This window comes from Urocitellus parryii, chromosome 8, assembly GCF_045843805.1.
Source record: "Urocitellus parryii isolate mUroPar1 chromosome 8, mUroPar1.hap1, whole genome shotgun sequence".
Taxonomy (NCBI): domain Eukaryota; kingdom Metazoa; phylum Chordata; class Mammalia; order Rodentia; family Sciuridae; genus Urocitellus; species Urocitellus parryii.
The window spans coordinates 108,791,588-108,813,311 of NC_135538.1; the positions used below are offsets into that span (position 1 = coordinate 108,791,588).

The window sequence follows — 21,724 nt, forward strand, 5'->3', positions numbered from 1 at the left end:
TATCCTGGCTGTTACCCTGGGAGCTGGGAGCTGCTTTCCAGAAAGACAGGGAGTGGCTTCCCCCAAGATACCCACCCCTTCTCTGGGGCTTGGAGTGACCAGGCATTTTTTTTTTTTTTAATACAGTCTAATGTCTTTGAAGACCATATGACAAAGTCAAAGTCCTTTGGGGAACTGAGGTCCTAACCCTAGCAGCCTACCTGCAATCCTGGGCCCTGGAGAGTTTGTGTGACTGGTGCTATTCCTGGTGCTTGGCTGGGACTGAGCAAAGGCGCCAGCCACACCCCTCCCCACTGTCCCCTGCTGGGGAAGCAGTCTGTGCTGGCCACTTCCCGGGAGGCTTGGCTCCCAGGATGTTGGGTGTGGGGCTTGAGTAATAGGAATGGAGCCTTTGGGTGCTTGTCTTGTATTCTCTTAGATTAATAATTCACTTTGAGGCTTTGGTGGGGCTAAGGGAGGCCAATCTCCCTGCCATCGCCCTTTCCCCACCATCTTAATCCCCCACACTCCCGGGGCTTTGGTGGAACAGCCTGAGGGAAATCTCCTCCCATTTGCCCTGCCCAGCCCTGCCCTGCTCTGCCCTGCCCAGGACAACTTTGGGGATAAGGAGCCTTTTTTTTTTTTTTTTTTTTTGCTATTGTCCCAGTGTTGATTCAGAAGATCCTGGGCCCCAAGTCCTCGGAGTAAGAGTAGAAGATCCTTTGGGGGGACCTCAACTCAGACCCTTCTTTCCTGCAGAGAGAGACCCTCTCTCAGGCCCCAGCAACAAGGGCCTGCTCACTGTACTTCCTGGGCCCTGGCTGAAGTGATCTCACCCTCCAGAGAGGCCTGAGCGCTCTACTGTGGCTCCCACCCTGCAAGGCTGAGGGGTTACCAGTTGTTTCTCTCTGCCTTCTCCTTGTGCAATTCTTTGGGACCTTTGGAAGCACCCCCTTTGAACACTGCAAGTCCAGAGACAGAAAGTGGTGGGGTTTTTTGGATTTGGGATTTTTTTTAAAAAATTTTAGTTATAGATGGACATAATACCTTTATTTTATTTATTTTTATGTGGTGCTGAGGATCGAACCCAGTACTTCACACATGTTAGGCAAGTGCTCTGCTACTGAGCCACAACTGCAGCCCAAGGTGGTGGGTTTTTAACCTTCCATAGGAGCCCCTGGCACAGAAAGGCCAGGTGTCATTTTGTGGGAAAGAATATAAAGGGCACAGATGCTGGTCTCCCATTCACATGGACCCCAGTCTATTCCACTGCAGGCCTCAAGAGGCCAAGGGTCCTGACCTGATCATCTCCCCTGGCACGAAGTAGGTCTTCAGCGTGGTTGCCAGTGAATTCTGAGATTCTCCTAGCAGCGCCTTCTTAGGAGAAGCATGTAGCTGTGAAGTAGCCGGCATTCAGATCACGCTGGGTCTCACATGTGGATTGATTGTTTCAGGGTCTCCCCTGCCTGCCCTGTCCTCTCTGCAGAATTCTTGTCTGAATCAGCTGTCAGTCTCACCACTGCCAGGAGATTAGAGAAGGGAGGCCAGCTTGGGTTGGGATGAGGCTCCAGGCAGGCTACAGTGGTCCTTGTCCCTGGCACTCCCTGTCTCAGAGCCCGTTGCCCTAAGGTGCCACAGGTTCAGTTGTAAGTTTCTTATGATGTCTCTGCAATTTACATTTCTCCCTGGAATCATAGGCCATAACTGACTTTGTCAGTACTGATGTGAAGGACAGAGGCTATTAGAGCATGTCACACACTAGTCTCAGAGCCTTTTGTCATACAAGAAGTACTTGAGGCAGAACTGTAATCCCAGTGGCTCAGGAGGCTGAGGCAGGAGGATTACAAGTTTGAGGCCAGTCTCAGCAACTTAGTGAGGCCTAAGCAATGTAGAGAAACCCTGTCTCAAAATAAAAAGGGCTAGGGATGTGGCTCAGTGGTTAAACATCCCTGGTTCAATCCCTGGCACACACACACAAAAAAACGGGGGGAGGAAGAAGGAAGAAGTGCTTGGTCACATCAATGATATCAATTTAACCTTGCTTCCCCTCCCTAACCTCTGTGTATCCTGAAAGTAGAAATGGAAACCAAGTGGTTTTTTCTTTGCTTTGTGCATCTGCCCCCTACCAACCAAATACAGAACCTTGGATTTTAGCTTCTGCAAGTCAGTGAAGGATGAGGCCAAGATCGTATGGATTTTATTCCCACTCTCTTAGAAAAATTTTACTTCAATTATTTGGATATATAAAAACACAACTAAAGTCCATAAAGGGCAAATGACTTCCCCAGGGTCACACAGTCGACAGAACCAAAGCCCTGTCCTGTCTTCTACTCCAGTCCTGTCCTGTCTTCTACTCCAGTGCCCTTCTAACCACACCACACTCAGGAGTCAGCGCTGACACTCCTGATCTCACTACCTAGTCCCAACCAAGGAAGGTGGTTTGAAAATAGACCCAGAAATATGTCAGTCCGGCCCATCCAGACCATGGTCACCTGCTCCAGGAAGCCGCTCTGCATTGCTGTGGCTCCATTTCCCTCTCAGGTCCTCAGCAGCCACACTACTCCATGCCAGCTAGGGAGACAGAGAAGAGGAGGCATATAGCAGTCACAGGGAGGAGAAAGCAAAGAACTACTGAGAGAAGATAGTGCTGGCAGTGAGGACCAGGAGCCTCTACACCCAGGTGAAATAGCTCCAATCTCCTGTTTCCCGGTGCCTTCAGGAAGCAAAGTCCAAACTGCCCAATTTGCAGGTTCCCAAACTATGAGTCAGGCTCCTAGAACTTGGGAGGGAACATGGGATGCCACTGAGGTGGGAGAAATAAATGTCCCTTGGAACTCAAAGGGAGCCTGGAAAAATCCTCCCACGGCAGAGTCAGCCTGCAGCCCAGGCAGGAGCAGCAGGTCCAGAAAGCCAGACACAGCACCGGGGAGGTGCAGACGCTAACCACCATCACTGGCAGAGCACATCCATGGTAATCGGGTTACTGGATTATAAAATAGCCACTGGCTTTATTTAGAAGACTAATCAGAAAGCATTTAAAATAACAACATTGCTTAAAGGGAACCATGAACCACGAGCCCACGTCTTGGAGAACCGCCCTTGGCTCCTGCCTCCTTTTTGGGGGAGAACTAGAGGAAAAGAATCCCAGGGGAATCAGTTAAGCTTCCTTGAGAGACCTGAGAGGAAGGCTGGACTAAAACACAAGCCAAGGCAATTTGCAGAATTGTATACACAGTCTCTAAATGATGGCCCGGTCGGAAAGAGGAAAGTCATTTTGGTTTTTCTTCCTCAAACAAGCGGTGGTGGTCTGGCAGGAGCAGGGTGTTACCCCTTCGGAATTGTAAGCAAACACACAGACCTCGGCCAAAGTCAACTTCCTCTCCTAATGTCTGTCTGTCTGGTTCAAAGGATGTCCTTAGGACAGATGTCCTCCTTGCAGACTGGGCCCCTGTCTCCTGGTGCCCCAAGCTGGGAAAGGACTTTGATGCTCTAGAACAAGGACCAGGAAACCATAGCTATGGCCAGGACCAGCCCACACCTGTTCTAGTAGAGCCTGTGAGCTGAGGATTTTTACAGCCAGACTCAGTGGTGCACGCCTGTAATTCCAGCTACTCAGGAGGCTGGCAGGAAGATCACAGGTTCAAGGCCAACCTCAGCACTTGGCTAGGGATGTAAGGAGCCCCTGAGTTCAATCCCCAGCAACAACAACAACAGTAATAATAATAATGTTGTATTAAACAAAGCCGCACCCACCCACAGGTACATCATCTGTAGCTACATGTTACAGCAGCAGAGATGGGACAGAGACCACACAGTCCCCAAAGCTGAAAACATTTGCTACCTGGCCCTGTCTGTACAGTGTGACAACCCCTACTCTAGGAGGTCTCAGTACAGCCTTGTGATTATCTGTAGCACTCCATAGATCTGGGGCTTCAGGGCAAAAGGCTCTCTGCAGAAAATAGTAATTTGTGTCGCTTATTGGTATCAGAGGCATGGAACCTGGGGGTGAAGAGACCTGTTCCTGGTCTCCTTTGCCTAGCTCAGTGTTTGAGTTTGGTGTTTAGTGAGCATCTTTTGGATCCCAGTCTTAAGGGACATGAAACAGGTTGGCTGCTATTCCTGCCTCTGGGTGACCATCAGCCCTGGGGAGGCAAGCCCAGAGAAGGCAGTGTGGTCAGTTTGGCAGTCAGGCTGTGGGGGTGGTGCAGGGGAGGACCTTGGGTTCTGAGTGGCATTTGTGGAGCCTACTCCAGAGTCCTGGAGTCTTCCTCTAAGGAAGGAATTCACGAATAAATGTGAAAGTAGTAGTTCCGTTCATTAGTTCATGAATGAAAACCAATTACCCAATAGGAAACGTACATAATGAGCAAAGCAGTTGCTTTATTAGAAAAATAATGAAGACTTAAATCCTGAGTTGGTATTATGGTAATTCTGCAGATCAGCTAATCCACCAAGAAGAAGGGTTTCTAGGATTTAAATGATATGTTTTAAAGTAGTCTTTTGGAAAGATGCTGAACTATGGACCTAGCATGCTACCATTTGCACATAAGGGACTGTGTCCAACTGTTGTTGTGTGAACATAATATGTCTCTCCAGGAGGATATGCAAGAACCAGATTGATTGTCCCCAAGAGGGGTCCCAGGTGACTGGGGAATGAGGCAGGAGGGAGACTTTTCACATATACCCTTTTTTAAATTTCTGCTATGATTTTCCACATTATTTTCAGGCATTTAGGTGGGATAATTTTCACTCTTCTGAATTTTGGACCACTTATTTAAAAATATACAAATTTAATATGAAATAAATGGCACATTTATTTGGTGTTTTGGGGAAACTCATTTTCCCTTCTTTCTCATTGAGCAATTGGGGTTTTTTGTTTTGTTTTTTTTTTTTACAGTGCTAGGGATCGAATACCAGGGCCTCGTGCGTGCTTAGGCAAGTCCTTTAATGCTGAGCCACGTTTCCAGACCAAGCAATTGAATCTTGATTACTTACTATGAGCCAGGCCCTATTCTAGGCCCAGAAGGTCCATCTCTGGCTCTTAGTTTCTTCCTGTGTGGTGGGGAGACTAGGTGATCTCTGAAGCAGTGGCCTCAACTTGAGCTTGCAGCAGATTACCAGGAACTCAGATTTGGGGTTCTAATCATTTCCGATTAGAGAGTTTCTGATTTTCTGATAATTGGGTCTGAGGGGTTGAATTAATTAACATGTGCAAGAATTAATTAGCATGTGCAATAAGTGGCCAACTGTGTTAGTCAGCGTTTCATCACTTCGACCAAAATACCCCGTCAAGAACAACTTAGAGGAGAAGTTTATTTGGGGCTCACGATTTCAGAGCAGACCTTGGTTCACTGACTCCATTGCTCAGGGCCCAAGACGAGGCAGAATATCATGGCAGAAGGGCATGGCGGAGGACAGCTGCTCAGTTCCTGGCACCCAGGAAGCAGAGAGAGAATGCAAGGATCAAGGGACACAATATATTCTGCCAAGGCACAATATATTCCACCAGTGACCTACTTTTTCCAGCCATGGCCCACCTGCCTAAAATTATCACCCATCAAACAGATTAATCCATTGATTAGGTCACAGCTCTCATCTAATAAGTTTACCTCTGACCATTTCTGCATTGTCTCTCACAAGTTTTCAGGGGACACCTCATGTCCAAACCACTAACGGCTGATAAGACTGATGCTGCTAACTCAGGAACCACCACCTAGGGTTCTATCTAGGTCTGTGTTTATAAAGAAACTACATTTTCATTCTAAAAATACCAATGAATAAAGAATAGGTTCCTCTAGCTCAAAATGCAAAGGAATCCCTCTCCCCACCAGTTTAAGAGGACTTCACAAAACAAACATACCAACAAAAGTTAAATGATGCAGTTAACATTCCATCCACAGGGCCATGGTGGGGGTTAGGAGTCTCAACAAGTCATTCTTCCTGGGACGGGTGACTTAAGGCAGAGCTTTTGAGGAAAAGAGAGACATACACCAGGAGAGGCATTCCAGAATCACCAAGCCCAAGGCCCACAGGATATTACTGTTGGATGCCACATAACACCTGTGGCAGGTGTCCCACCTTACAGAGTCCATCTGATGGTGGAGGAGTTCCTGACATGGACATTGTATCCCAGCCTGGACACCTGTGCTGGGCTCCAGGGCCTTGTTTATGCCGTTCCCTCGTCTGGAATCCCCTTCCTGGTCCTCTCCACCTCTTTAGGTCTTATTTGTCCATCAAAACCATGGTGAAATCTAACTATTCTCCAAGAGGGCCTACCATCTGCTTGACCTATACAGAATTTCATTTTCTGCTTATATGGGGGACTTGATCATTGTTATCTGGTTTTTTGTTGTTGTTGTTGTTTTATATGTGTGGTTTTCACATTCATTGGTTGATTCAACAAATATTGCCATTTCATTTTTTTTAATATTTATTTTTCAGGTGTAGATGGACACAACACAATGCCTTTATTTTTATGTGGTGCTGAGGATCAAACCCGGGTCCCACCCTTGCTAGGCGAGCACTCTACCGCTGAACCACAATCCCAGCCCCAAATATTGCCATTTCTTCAGCAAATCTTATTAGAGGGCCTGTGGTGTGCTGGACATTATGACAGGTTTTGGAAATAGAATCAAAGGTTTAAAAACCAGACCTGGTTCCAATAGAGAAAAATCCACTAATCAGATAATTACACTGCTGGAAGTACAATTAAAAACTGAGAAGAATGTTCTGAGGAAGAATGGTCTGAGGAAAAGAGTATTATGAGAATGTATAAGAAAGGGACCTGGTGTAGACTTGGGGTCACAGTGGACTTTCTGAGAAAATATAGTTTGAACTAAGATTCAAAAGTGAGTACTGGATAGATGGAGAGGAGGTGGGAAAGGGAAGAGTTCTTTAAATAAAGAAAGGGAGAGGACAGCATGTGCAAAGGTCCTGTACCAGGAGGGAACATAATTCAAGGAAAGAGATCCTTGATACAGCATCCAGTTTGGGGAAGTTGATGTTGAATTCCCTTGAACATGGCAGTGGTGAGGTGGATTAGGTAGCTGATATAGGAGCTCAGATCAAATGAGCTGGGGTAATCACTGGGAGTCCACAGAGGATGGGCCATCGATGAGGCCACTAAGAAAGAGAGTCCATGTGAGGAAGGGAGGAGGTGTCTTCTCAGATTGTCACAAGCCCTGGAAGGGCAGAGCATTTTGAGGAAAGAAAGTAACTTCCTAACAGCAGCATAGGGGAAGTTTCCCTCATTTCTCTCTCTCCTTGCTCATTATTACCTGAGTTCAGGTTCTAACTCTCACACCTGTATGCAGCAAGAGGCTACTAATCCAGTTCTCAGATTTTAGATGTCCACGAATTACTTGGGGGCAGGGGGGCCCTTGATAAAATGCAGATTCTGATTCAGGAGGTCTCAGCTGGAGCTGTGGTTTTGCATTTCTGACCTATACCTTTTTGGCAGCTGGAGAATTGGTCTCCCTGTTTCTGGCATTCTCATACCCAGCGCCCTCGTGTTCTGTGGCCATTCATTGCTCCCAGCGTCACTTTGAGCCCAGGTTCTGCCCCAGCTGTCTCTGGCCATCTTTGACTCTTTCCTCTGCTTCCTTCCATCCCCTCTTCATCCCATCAAGCCAAACCCCTTGAGCACAAATTTTCCATTTCTTTCTCTTACAGTTCAGAAAGGGACAGAAACCAACACAGCTCACTCCCAAGTGGAAGGGGACAACTGCAGTAGTTTCCAGATTTTTCTGCTTAAAAGAAATCCTCCCTGAACCCCTCACCTTTAGTGTGTGTGTGTGTGTGTATATATATATATATGTGTGTGTGTGTGTGTGTGTGTGTAATTGAACCCAGGGGCACTTTACCACTGAGCTAAGTCTCAAGCTCTTTTTATTATTTTATTTTTGAGACAGCAACACTGAGTTGCTTAGGGCCTCAGTAAGTTGCAGAGGCTGGCCTTGAACTTGAAATCCTTGCTGCCTCAGCCTCCTGAATCACTGGGATGACAGGCGTGTGCCACCACGCCGGGCTCCTCTCTCACCCATTTTTAAGTTTACATTTACATTTTTTTTATCATGTGTTTGCAAAAGATACGATCTCTAGAATGTTGTAAACATTGATATTTTTAAGTAAAACTATGACGTCACTGTTTTAATTTTATCCAGTGGAATCTAAACACCGCAGCAACTCAGTACCCACTATCCTCCACTTCAAAAACCGCACGAACACCCTCTTCTTTAATAGTCTGTGCTCTTTTTCTCCTTAAAATTTTATTTCCATTTCAGTTTCCCCGTGGAATTTTATCCTAATCTTATATATGTAATATATTTTTATGCTTGAAACTCTTTCATTTATGTCCCCGTCATATTTCTCTGGGATGACTTATAAAGTTGAAACTTTTTTAATTTCCTAAAATCATAAAGCTCTATGCATTAAAATTTTTCTTCTGGCTTGAGTTATCATTACAATTACTAACAGTACATAATTGATCAGAACAACACAAATGTATTACTAATTTGGATAACTAATTAATAAACATAAAAACAAAATTATATTGAAAATATTTCTCTTAATGAGATGGTGATAGTGGATCACTTTTTAAAATAGACTTATTTATTGATATACAACATGCATATCTGTATCTGACCAGATTGTGTACAGTTTGAATTATCACAGAGCATGCATGCCCAGGGATTATCATGCAGGGTTAGCGCTGGCATGTTTCTGCAATTTTTTTATTTATCCATGTAAGACCATTATTTATTGCTAGTATGAGACAAAGATCAGCATTGTTATATTTCCATTTTTCATTTATGTAGGTGTAAACACTGAAAACCCTCATTCACATAGAAATACAAATTTTGTCAGAGCAGGGTCACTTGACTCTTTGATCTACTTCTGGGTTGTATACCAAAATTCACAAAGTGATCCATCACCAAAAAATCATATTTGAGGGCTGGGGCTATAGCTCAGTTGGTAGAGCATTTGCCTTGCATGTGTGAGGTACCAGGTTCCACCATATAAATACAAGTAAATAAAATAAAGGCATAAAAAAAGAACTAGAAGCTGGTTGTGGTGATGCATGCCTATAATTTCAGCTACTCTGGAGGCTGAGTCAGGAGTATCACAGGTTCAAGGTCAACCTTGGCAACTTATTGATACCCTGTTTCAAAAAACAGAAAGAACTGGGAAAGTGGCTTGATACTGGGTTCAATCCCCAGTAGCCATCCCCACCACCACCCCCAAAATTAGAAACTGTCCCTGTTGGAGAGATTGCATTGTTAGTCCTGTGCTTGCTTTCTTGATTTTCTAAGTGTCCTCTTGTGTGGCAGCCAGTGGAAGTCAGATCAGGGACATATTTACTCTGGACCAGTAAATCTGGTTAAAATTTGGGATCAGATGGGTGAGTTTACTTCTCTTTTTGTAAAAGAGGAGAGCAATTATGAAAGAGCAGATATCAAAGGACTACAGTACCTCTCTCATTCTCCAGATACAGAAAGGAGCTTCCAGAGAAGTTGAAGATTTGGAAACCGATTCTCTTAAAACTTTAGGGGTGTGCTGGGTTCCGTGGTGCACACCTATACTCCCAGCTACTGAGGAGGCTGAGGCAGGAGGATCACAAGTTCAAAGCCAGCCTGGGCAATTCAAAGAGACCCTATCTCAAAGTAAAATAAAAAGAGCTGGGGATGTATAACTTAAGGTAGAGCACCCCTGGGTTCAATCCCAATGACTGCAAAAAACCATACACCCAACAAAACTTCAGGTGTGTGTGCAGTGCTTGGAGAGTCCTCCTGTGCTCCCAGAAGTTCACAGCCCAGTTGGAAGTCGATACTCAAGAACCCAAATGGACTCAAACCAGACCAGACCAGTCTCTCCAGTTTCCTGTTCAAGTTTCTCAAAGAGGAAAACTTATTGATCCAGGCAACGTTTTTATGCCAGATCATGGCATAAGCTTCTGGCCAGGTAGAAGCATTCCCTGAGCAGGGACCACAGAAGCCAGGCAACTGTTAGGTTGAGCTGATGATCCATCTACTCCTCCTTCCAACCCCTCTCCAGTTCTGTTCTGCTGCAATGCAATTAGGCTCTCTAGTCTCAAATCCCAAATCTCCTTTTGTCACCTCTACTTATTTTTTTTTTAATCACATGTGTTGTAGTGATTTATGTACCCCATCACCTTTTCTAATTATCAGCCCCTCAAGGTTAGGTCCATGTCTTAATCATCTCCCAGCATCAAGCTTATACTTGGTAGGTGTCTAAAATATTTGTTGAACAAATAAATTGCATGTCCTAAACTCCTTCATATCCCCCACAGGTCCCAGAATAGTGCCAGATTTGCAATAGCAAGGTCCCAGAAGAACGGGTGAATTAATCAATGAACAAAACAGTAAATTAACAAATCAATAAACTAATGAGCCATTGAACGGTGGCTTGAAAGTAAGAGAACTCTTGACACCTCATGGGAGAGTCCAGATCGGCAGAACCGTTGCAAAGGATGTGAAATGTATGACACTGGCTGTTTCTAATTGAATGTCTTATTTTATATATATATATATTTTTTTTTTTTTATAACTGGTAGTATTGGAGAGAATTGCTTGTCATGAAACATCTAAGTAAACTGTTTCCTGTTCTTTGTGTCTTGTCTTACAGGTGTGAGCAGTGTCTCCTCACCACAGTGGTGTTTGGTCCATACCTCAGCTCGGGTGAGGATGTAAAGCCCCGGGCTCTGCAGATGAGTGGTACAGGCCAAGAGGAACCCCTGGCTCCAGCCTCCTTTACAGACATGTCAGCCATGGAGTAGTGTGGACGCTTTCTCTCAGCTTCTCAGGGTTTCCGTCTTTTTGGGTTTTCTTCATTTACCTTTTTTTATGGTTTTGTGGCTGGACATTCATAACCAAGGCAGACACCATGGGAGATCAGCAACTGTACAAGACCAACCACGTGGCCCATGGTGGTGAGAACCTTTTCTACCAACAGCCACCCCTTGGTGTCCACAGTGGGCTGAACCACAACTATGGGAATACAGTCACAGGGGGTGGAATGGATGCCGCTCAGGCCTCGCCCATCTCCCCCCACTTCCCTCAAGATACTCGGGATAGTCTGGGCCTACCTGTTGGTTCCAAAAACCTTGGCCAAATGGATACCTCGAGGCAGGGAGGGTGGGGAGGCCATGCAGGGCCTGGAAACCATGTCCAGCTACGTGGCAACCTGGCCAACTCAAATATGATGTGGGGGGCACCCGCCCAGGTGGAGCCCGCTGATGGCTACCAGTATACCTACTCCCAAGCCAGTGAGATCCGGACCCAGAAGCTCACCAGTGGTGTCTTACACAAGCTGGACTCTTTCACCCAGGTGTTCGCCAACCAAAACCTGCGAATTCAGGTCAACAATATGGCCCAGGTGCTGCACACCCAGTCAGCAGTGATGGATGGAGCCCCTGACAGTGCCCTGCGCCAGCTGCTGTCTCAGAAGCCCATGGAGCCCCCAGCACCGACTATACCTTCCCGCTACCAGCAGGTGGCCCAGCAGGCTCACCCTGGTTTCACTGGGGGATTGTCCAAACCAGCCTTTCAGGTCGGGCAGCACCCGTCCCAAGGGCACCTGTATTATGACTACCAGCAGTCACTGGTTCAGATGCCAATGCAGGGAGGACAGCCGCTGCAAACCCCACAGATGCTGTCACAGCACATGCAACAGATGCAGCAGCACCAGTATTATCCACAGCAGCAACAGCAGCAAGCAGGGCAGCAGCGGATCTCCGTGCAAGAAATACAGCAGCAACAGCAGCAGCAGCAGCAGCAGCAGCAACAACAGCAGCAGCAGCAGCAGCAGCAACAGCAACAGACTCGCCCACCACAGCCTCAGCCGCAGCCGCAGTCGCAACAGCAGCTACCACTGCAGCAGCGGCAGAGTTCAATGCAGATACCTCAGTATTACCAGCCCCAACCCATGATGCAACACTTGCAAGAACAGCAGCAGCAACCAGTGCATCTGCAGCCCCCTTCTTACCACAGGGACCCTCATCAGTACACCCCGGAGCAGGCGCACGCTGTTCAGCTGATTCATCTGGGCTCCATGCCCCAGTACTACTACCAAGAACCCCAGCAACCCTACAGCCACCCCCTCTACCAGCAAAGCCACCTGCCCCAGCACCAGCAGCGTGAGGACAGTCAACTGAAGACTTATTCTAGTGACAGGCAGGCCCCGGCCATGCTGAGCTCCCACGGGGATCTGGGGCCTCCTGATACAGGAATGGGAGACCCAGCAAGTTCGGACCTGACCCGGGTTAGCAGCGCCCTCCCCCACCGACCACTCCTCTCCCCCAGTGGGATCCACCTCAACAACATGGGGCCTCAGCATCAGCAGCCGTCTCCCAGTGCCATGTGGCCCCAGGTATTCTCACAGTGGAAGTGTCTCCCCCATCTCAGTTTGCTACAGGGCTAGCCAGGGCTGAGCCTCTGCAGTGCCCAATCCTCTGTCCACCTATCAACCTTTTTCTTCTTTATATGTTTCATAAACATTAACCTACATGTGCCAGACACTGTCTGTGCAGGGCGCTCAGTTTTGATTCAGTCCTTTGCCCATAGAGCTTATAATCTCATTAAGGTGATGGTCAAAATACCGTATCATATCCTAAGTGATTCATGTAATGATCAAGACCTTGAGTCACACGCCAGGGACCACACAGTGAGGACGGGTGTCTCACCCCCTTAAATTTGTATCCTCTGGGTAATCCCTATGAAACTGATCCCCCTTTGGGACCATTATGACAACATTTCTCAAAGTTCAGAACAGCAGTTCTACAGAATATTAATGGATATTGCTGGGGAAATAATGGATTTGTTGGATAAATTTGGAGTTTCTCAGGGTAGAACAGGTTGCTATGCTGTAGGGCTTCTCGGAGCCTTTAATGTGCCAGTGTGCATTGTGACTCTCCCAAAGGGGATGCTGCATATAGTTGCAGAAATGAACCTTAGCTGTCACAGAATCTAGGATGGTAACATGAATAAGCAAAATGGCCTGGTATGAGACAATTGGTAGTGGTGGAGACTGTAGTAAACTGGACAGCAGACACCCTGTCTCATTCAGAATTTTTTAAAAAATAGTCTAGCCAAATAAAACATGTCTGCAGGCCAGATTGAGTCTGTGAGCCATAGTTATTAACTCTTGGTTAGTTCTGATAATGACCACTGTGTGCACCGAGTACTTAGGCATGTTCCAAGTGCTACAGACTTGTGCGACAGGATCTTGGGAGAAGGGGACCCCAATCTGGAACTAGTAGGGTGGAGAAAGGGCTTAAGGGAAGCTGAAGGCCACAGGTGAACTTGCTCTGGACCTTGTTTCATCAGGGACACAGACCAAGAAGCAACTGGGTCTGTGAGGGCCTCTGTGAATACAAGGATGAGAGTCCATGGCCAGGGCTTTTAAAGCTTTTATAAAAGAAACCTGCATGTGGTCTTGGGGCCTGAGGCTGAGTCATCCAGCTTTCCTCTGTGTTCCTTGTGGGCATGAGGATGGTGCCTGGTCTGTGCACAGAGTGGATGCACTGGGAGAAAGGTGGAGGAAGTTTGCATCCTAGTGGGCTTGTGGCTGCTCCAGGAAGAGGGCAGTGGTCCCTAGTCAGGGGCATATAAGTGAAGGAAATGAGGTGCAGAAGAGTGAAGGCTTAAGTGGGCATGAGCAGGGTCATTGGGAGTGGGAAAGCTCTGGAAGGCTAGGCCCTACTGTTCACATGGGTCAAAAAACCCCACTTCAGAAACACAATTTTTTTTCTCTTTCTTCTTTTCTTTCGGTGTCCTGCTTGGCTCACAATTAGATGCACCTACCTGATGGGAGAGCCCAGCCGGGGTCCCCTGAGTCAAGGTAGGATGAATGGAGGCTTGGTGGTATTTTCGGAGACTGGGAGTTTTACTGGGTTGTTTCTCATGATTAATTTTTAAATTCAGAGTCAATTTTTCAAAGAAGCATAGGAATAATAATAGCAGTTGTGTTTGAGCAGTGATTGTGTGCTTGGCACCGTGTATTGTGTATAGTGAAATAACACAGTGGTCATCATGTGCCTTGTCAGTAGGAAGCCCTCCGTGGTAACGCATTTGCCTTGCGTATGTAAGGCCCTAGGTTCAATCCCCAACAACCACCCCCCCTCCAAAATAGCAAGCATTCAAAAACCATTTAGCTGATACTGTTTTCATTTTAGAAATGAGAAAACTGAGTCTCAGAGCTTAAGGGTATACATTAAGTAAGTAGCAATGTTGGGAATAACTCCAAAGCCCTTATTCTGTCCACTATCCATTTAATCAGTTAGGATTTATTGAATGCCTGCTGTGTGCCAGGCACAGAGCTGGGCTTTGAGAATGCAGTGGTAATACCATAGCCTGGCTCCCTCCTCTCATAGCCATGGTGAAAAATTAAAGACGAAGCCAGATCCTGGTAGACTGCTGAAACGTGCGGTACAGACTACCCCAGGGGACTTACCCCAAGGAACTTAAGTGTCTCTCAGAGAAGACATTCAGAGGAGATGTGCTCAAGCTGACTCTGGAAGGGCAGTAAACCCTTGGTGGGAGAACCCCAGTTCCTGAAGGCCTGGGATAAGGAGGATGTGTTGGTCAACTCTCATATGCTTTTAAGAAAGCCCTTTCCCACTCTGAGCCTCAGTTTTTCATCAAGTTGGGCTTGGTTCTCTGAAGGGTTCTGGGCATCAGACAAGGGAGCATTGGATGAATAAAATGGGTATGCTGTGGGTGAGAGGTCTTGTGATAAACTGCTGTTTCTCCTTCCTCAATGTGTGTGTGTCCTCTCCATTTGGCCCTACCCCTTGAGTAGTGGCCAACCCAAAGGAGTGTTTGGGGAACAATTTGATGCCAAGAGCAAGCTGACGTGCTCCATCTGCCTGAAAGAGTTCAAGAGCCTGCCCGCCCTGAATGGCCACATGCGGTCCCACGGTGGAATGAGGGCGTCCCCCAGCCTCAAACAGGTTAGCAGGACCTAGTCCCTGGTCCTTCTCAAACCATGTGCTGCTTGCTTTGCTTTGCCGCCGTCAGAAAAACTGTGTGAGAAATTGGGATGGGAGCCCTATGTGGGCACCTGGGGAGGCATAGTTCTCCCCGAACCAGATTAAGACTTCAGCTTGGATGCTGGGAACCAGCCAGGTCAACAGCCCTACTTCCCTGGCCTTATGAAGAAGGGTCAAATAGGGGCCTCTCTACTTCCCAGAGAAGACAGGAAAAAAAAAAGACCCACACATGTAAATGCCACCTTATTTTTAATTTTTGCTACTTGAAAGACCCAAATCGACGGCCATTAGGGCCTCCAAGATCAGTGGTCAGTGGCCAAGGAAAGAGGATGTAACCATCAGGCACTCAGCCAGAATTTTGTGTTTGCCAGTGCAAAGGTGTTTGGTTCTAGTATCCAAAGAGCCTTAAACACCCTCTGGATAATCCACATAGAATATCTAGGTAGTATACTGTCCATGAATTAATTAAGTTAATTAAAATTCAAAGAATTTTCTCAGAATTTCTTGATCTTAAAGTCTAAGAGATTATCTCTGTGTTAATCAAAATGTGGATTACCCAGATCTGTTCATCTCCTGGCCAGGCCAGATAAAAGAACTTCACTTTTTAAAAAATAACAGGTTTTGCATTTTCAGTGTGATTTCTTAACCCAAATAAAATATAGGATAGGATGCCAATTTCAGCCTGACATAAGAAAACTGAAGCCCATGGAATTAAACACTCCTACAGAAGATCACGTATTTTGTTTTTACTGATTACAAGTCAGTGTCATTGTCCTTAAAAGCAATGACAACCACAAAATTTTTCAAAATATTTTAACATACAAGTGATCTATGGTCAAGATGTTTTAAATGTAGAAAACAGAATGCATGGCCTTATCTACCTCAACTGCCATTACTAAACCTAGGGACCCAGGCTTGTAGGAAGGAAACCACTGGCAGCAGTGGTTCCCTGTCACCCACGCCTGATGTCCTGGAATCTTTTGGGAAAAGCAAGTGCATCATCCCCTTTGGGAGAGCTGCTCTCAGCCCAGGATCAAAGCCTTTATTGTCTGTGTAGGAGGAAGGAGAGAAGGCCCAGCCGCCTCCGCCCCAGCCGCCACTGCCGCCTCCGCCTCCACCGCCACCGCAGCTCCCTCCCGAGGCAGAAAGCCTCACGCCTATGGTCATGCCCGTGTCTGTCCCTGTCAAGCTTCTCCCGCCCAAGCCCAGCTCTCAGGGGTTCACCAACAGCGTCGTTGCCGTCCCCTCCGCCAGAGACAAGCCAGCCAGCTCGGTGTCGGACGACGAGATGCCTGTGCTCGTGAGGATGACCCTCTCTCCCCCTCACTCCCCCCAGGGGGCTGCCCCCCACGCGCCTGCTGTGAGTTGCTGCTCTGCCCCACCTGCCTGGAGTGGGGACATCCCTTTGCTTTCTTGGAGATGGGGACAGCTCTTCCAGAGTCACTGACCTGACCTCCTCTTGGGGCTGAGCCCCCCTGGCCACCTGCCCACTGCCCTTTAAATACCTGTTGCTCTTCCAGGTTGATGGGCTGCATTAGACACCTCAAGGTGTTCCCAGGTTTAAACAGAGGATAATTTGGTTGGAAGTCACCAATACAACCATGCCAGTTATTAAAATATGGGATAATTTATCCAGGTAATATCAGCTGTTGCCCAGGGCCCTGACTATTTCCCAGGACCACTAGACCTCCCCAAATCCAGCCACCAAAGAGGTAACCCCTGGAACTGCAGGGCCTCAAGGCTGTAGCCCTGGCATCTATTCTGATGATCAGCCTTAACGAATGCTTAATATTTTCAACATCATATCTGCTTAAATACCCTGGAGAACCCAATTTGTTCAAGTTCCCAAAGTAGTTCTACTGAGAGCCACCTACCCCTAATCTCAGGAAAGCAAAGTGATTTGTGTTTCTCACTGAACTGTTAACGTTCTCCTTCCCTTCCTCAAATTCCTCTCTTTCTCTCTCTCCCTCCTGGGGAGACCGACTGTATCACACTTGTCCCTTCCCACAGAGTAGTGTGTTGGGTCCTGTTTCTCCTTAGAGAATAGATGGTTGCTGAGAATCCAGGAGGCAATGAGAGTAGAGCTGAGCTAGAATAGGATTGGAGTGCATGCACAATTAAGGGAACTAGGAAAGTCCAGAAAGAGACAGTTTGGTTCTGTGTGATACCAAGGCCTCAGAAGAAAGGCCGATAGAGAACCTCCAGAGATGAAGATTCTCAGAAGATGACAGGAGGGCGTCAGCAACAGGCAGAGATGAAATGGCATATCCAAGCCACCTCTCTGCTCAGGGAAGTTCCTGATTTAAATGCACTGCATGTAATCTTGGAGAAATCTCAGTCAAGGGTTCCTAGTCACACAGTAGTCACAGTCCAGGCAACACAACCAAGACTCATTCATTCAAGATGGTGGCTGAAGAGATGGATGGCAATGCAGACAGTCCCCTTACAAGTTTTCAACTTTACAGTGGTACAAAAGTGCATTCAGTAGAAACCATACTTTGAATTTTGAATATTGATCTTCTGGGCTAGCCATATGCAGTTCAGATCTCACTCACAATGCTGGGCAGTGGCATCAAGCCACAGTGCCCAGTCAGCCCTGCCATCTCTAGGGGAAATAACTAAGACTCCATAGTGCGCTATGATCCTAAGGTAGGATGCTCAGTAGGTTAGGGGTGTTCAATGCATTTCCACTTAAAATACTTACAATGGGTTTATGGAAACATAGCCCCATCATAAATCAAGGTGTGTTTGTACACCAGGTGGCCTGAAGTAATGAGGCACTAGGGACAGAAAAGGGAGTTTGGTGTGAGTTTGCACAGGAGATCATTGTAGGGAAGTTCTGAGCAGGCTTTGAAGGGAGGAATGAAGTTGGCTTAATTGCAGGGTAAGAGACTTTCTAAGTCGAGAGATAGGCTGAAGTGGAAACATGGGGGTGGAATTGAATGAATGTGAGCAAGATCCTGGCACGCGATGTAAAGAAATTAAAATGTCTTGGAGGAACCTTGAATTCTGAGCTCTATGTCTCACCAAATAGGACAAGGGCAGTTGAGCCCCTTACCCTCTGAGAGTCTTGATTTAATCCCTTGAACTAGAGAAGGTTGGACTCATCAATAGTTCTCCCAGTTCTCTGTAGCCAGAAACTCTTTTATTTTATTATTTGTTCTTTCTAGTTATACAGGACCATAGAATGTATTTTGACATATCATACCTACATGGAGTACAGTTTTTGTGGTTGTACATGATGTTGTAGCCAGAAGGTTTTAAAAGCTCTTGGTGCTTGTCCGCACTTCCAGAATCCAGATAGCTTAGTGGGGTGGAACATTGCAAATACTTCCTGTCACATGACAGCCAAGTGTGACATTCTGAGTAGCTTCTCTGGTCCAAGTGGCTCAGAGCCTTGCCTGGAGGATGAGAAAATCCTAGAATAGAGGTGGAATAGCAGGACAGGAGGCTGGAGGAGAGAGCCAAAAGGGACCTCAGGCCCTGTGGTCTAAAGTCTAGATTCCAGGGCAGAGCTGAGATCACTGTGAGGTCCACGTGTACTTACATGACCTCATCAGTCACCCAGAAACAGGGCTAAAGTTTCAGGATTGCTCCTCAGTTGGCATTGAGCAGGGAGTTGTTGAGCCTCCTTCCTCCATTCTCTATAGCTGCCTCTCTCCACCTCAGCCTCCTCTCTGTACCTCAGCCTCCTCTCCACCTCAGTTTTCTCTTTCCACTTCAGCCTTCTCTGTCCACCTCAGCCTCCTTTCTCTACCTCAACCTCTCTTCATTTCAGCCTCTCCCCCGCAGACTCAGGCGGTGAGGAGCCCTCTGGTGGGGAGAAGAGGTGGGCTATGGAGCTGTGGCCTGAGAGCCCCCTGTGGCTGAGGCAGGACTTAGGAACCTCCACACTGAAGCCTGGAGCCTGAGACCCTCTGCTGCCTTCTTTCCCCAGCTCTCTGCCTTCCTAGACTCCAGTCTTAGAAGTTGGCAAGGCACCTTGGAAGACAAGGATGCTGAGGGAGAGCCTGTTGCAAGCAGGAGGAGCTCAGAGATAAGGAGCCCAGTGGGGCAAGTCACATGGTCTGGAGGCAGCCAGTCACATGACCATGACCAGCCATTCCCATCACCCCCTGCTGTTGCTCCTATCAGGCGCCACCCTGGGCACAGGGGTTGCTGGGAACTGCAGCTGTGACTGGCCCCTGACTTGCAGTGCTCAGGAGGGTACCTCAGACTGCTCAGAACCTTTCCACAGGTATCCCTGCCGCCTCCCCCACCCACATCAGCCCTTGACCTTTCAGGGCTGATGCTGGCACACAACCCAAGTCTGTTTCTGTTTGGCTTTGGCATGCCCTGCTTCTCTATTGACGTGCATGTGTTTACTTATTGAGTATATATGTATCCATGTGGCAGATCTTCCTTCCAGACTAAGCTTGGTTCCGTTGCCATAAAATAAACTAACTCTGCTGACAGGAAGCCGGCCCAGGAGGAGGGCTTGCTGCAAGTGAGCTGCAGTGCAGCGCAGCAGTGAGGGGTGGGCAGGGGGGAGATTGAGCAGATCCCCAGAACAGGGCCTTCGGGGTCGCAGCGGGCCTGGGCCTTCAGGATCACAGCAGAGCCCAGGGAGGGTCGCCGGCCCTGGGAGCCGGGCCAGGCTGCGCCCCTCTGCCCTGCTGCCCTGAGCGGATGGTTCTGCCCCCTTCTCAGAACTTGGGCTCTCTGTCCCCGAGGAGCCCACTCAGCTGGATTCCACTCAAGCAGATGGGAATGTAGTGAGAAGCCAAGAGAATCTGAATTGATTTCTTTCGCCCACCCACCCTTCCCGTCACCCCCGGCTCGCTCCGGACATCAGGGGCGGCTTCCCAGACCCCCGATTTCTTCCTGGCCCAGCCACCAGAACCCGCCTTGGCCGAAGCGGATGTGGTGGGAGCGGGAGGGGGACAAGCGGAAGGGAGTCCGTCCCCATAGAGACCCCTTCCCCGCACCCGTGGGGCTGGCCTGTGGCGGGGCAGCCTGTTTGAATCAGGTCGTTGTCCCGTCTGTAGGAAATCCCCCGGAAACACCAGCCCGCCGTGGCCAAGGCTGAGGAGCCCCTCAAGACCGTGCAGGAGAAGAAGAAGTTCCGGCACCGGCCCGAGCCCCTCTTCATTCCGCCTCCGCCCTCCTACACCCCGAACCCCACCTCCTACTCCGGCGCCACCCTGTACCAGAGCCAGCTGCGCTCCCCGCGCGTCCTCGGGGACCATCTGCTGCTGGACCCCACCCACGAGCTGCCCCCCTACACGCCCCCGCCCATGCTGAGCCCGGTGCGCCAGGGCTCGGGGCTCTTCAGCAACGTCCTCATCGCGGGGCACGGCCCTGGCGCCCACCCGCAGCTGCCCCTCACGCCCCTCACGCCCACCCCAAGGGTGCTGCTGTGCCGTTCCAGTGAGTCGCCTGTCAGCCCCATCCCTGTCTGTGCTGGGTGCTGTCCGGCCCGGGGGCGGGGTTGGGGGGGGTCTCAGGCTCTTCAGCTGTCTATGATTGACCCCACCGATTTCTGTGGAATATCTGTTATATGTACCAGAGACGGTGCTGGGGTGCTCAGAAACTCTTAGATACAGCCCTCATCCTCAAGGGAATCACAGTCTCATTGAGAGAAAAAAGTGATGTGATCCCTACCATCTCTTTGGGATGAGGAAATAGTTTTAGGTGCACATGCTCAGACTGCCTTGGATGATGGTAGAAGACATAGAATAAACATTTAGTAGCGATTAGGTATGATATGCAAGACCAGGCCTTGACATTTTAGCGGGCTTTATAAAGATCAAGCGTGAAAAATTGGGTGTCATGGTGCCAGCCTGTAGTCCCAGCTCCTCAGGAGGCTGAGGCAGAAGATCACTTTGAATCTTTTTGAGTTCCAGGCTACTTTTGAGCTACTGGGCTACATAGCAAGACTAAGTCTTTACCAAAGCAAAACATGAGAGGCCTGTGGTCAAGATCTCTTTCTAGAGCAAGAATACTTGCATAGGAACCACACCATAGCTTAACAGGCCAGTGTGGGACAAGTTTCTCAACCTGTGTGAGAAATGGCTGGCCTTGAGCCACTAGAACCACATTGCATCCAACTCTCTGGTGAAGGACATGGGTTGGTGGAGGAGTAGGCCTGCTATGACTGGTAGGCTAACAGCTCATTTGCTTCAGTTTTTTCAGCCTTGCTTCCCTGTTGGCCAGTAACCTCAGGTTTTGTTGTTGTTGTTGTTTGTTTCAGATAGCATTGATGGCAGCAACATGACGATCACCCCAGGGCCTGGAGAGCAGACCGTGGATGTTGAACCGTAAGAAAAAGCCAATTATTTTTTAGGACAGAAGTCTCAGCTGAAGAAAGGGATCAGGGGCTTTGAGAAGAGTAATCAGTACCTTTAAGTCAGAGAGGCCAATGATAGAGAAGTTGTGGAAATGTAGGACTTGGGTATTTCTTCAGTACTCTTATTTCCCTGTAGTTGCCAATATTTCAAGATCTTTGCCAAAGCCTAAATGCATAGTGAAAGAGTAAAGCACTGGATTCAGAGAACTTAGCATCCCTGTCTCTGGCTTCATAAGCTAATCTAGGTAGACCACCATGCTTTCACATCCCCAGTGACATTGAGGCATTCTAGATGTCCAGCCTTCTTAAGAGACTCCTGAATGCTCCTGCTTTCCCAATTCCTCTGTCAGATTCTTGGCCACGCTTCCAAATGAGCTTGTTGAGTACTTGAATCATGCATGGGCAGTAGG

General features: G+C 48.0%; 1 protein-coding gene across 9 annotated transcripts in view; it reads left to right on the forward strand.

Annotated features, from left to right (window-relative positions):
- The first annotated feature begins 10,881 nt into the window (after positions 1–10,881).
- Trerf1 (transcriptional regulating factor 1) overlaps positions 10,882–21,724 on the forward strand; it is a 39,019-nt gene continuing 28,176 nt past the window's right edge. For 2 of the 9 annotated variants that reach the window (XM_077801859.1, XM_026383599.2), the window contains exons 1-7: positions 10,882–11,733; positions 11,788–12,366; positions 13,790–13,836; positions 14,797–14,947; positions 16,044–16,286; positions 20,014–20,395; positions 21,219–21,285. In XM_077801859.1, coding sequence (XP_077657985.1) covers positions 10,882–11,733; positions 11,788–12,366; positions 13,790–13,836; positions 14,797–14,947; positions 16,044–16,286; positions 20,014–20,395; positions 21,219–21,285 — 2,321 coding nt within the window. Of the gene's footprint in view, positions 12,367–13,789; positions 13,837–14,793; positions 14,948–16,043; positions 16,347–20,013; positions 20,396–21,218; positions 21,286–21,724 lie in introns of all 9 variants that reach the window. The other 7 variants (XM_077801857.1, XM_026383596.2, XM_077801858.1 and 4 more) reach the window with 5 other exon arrangements.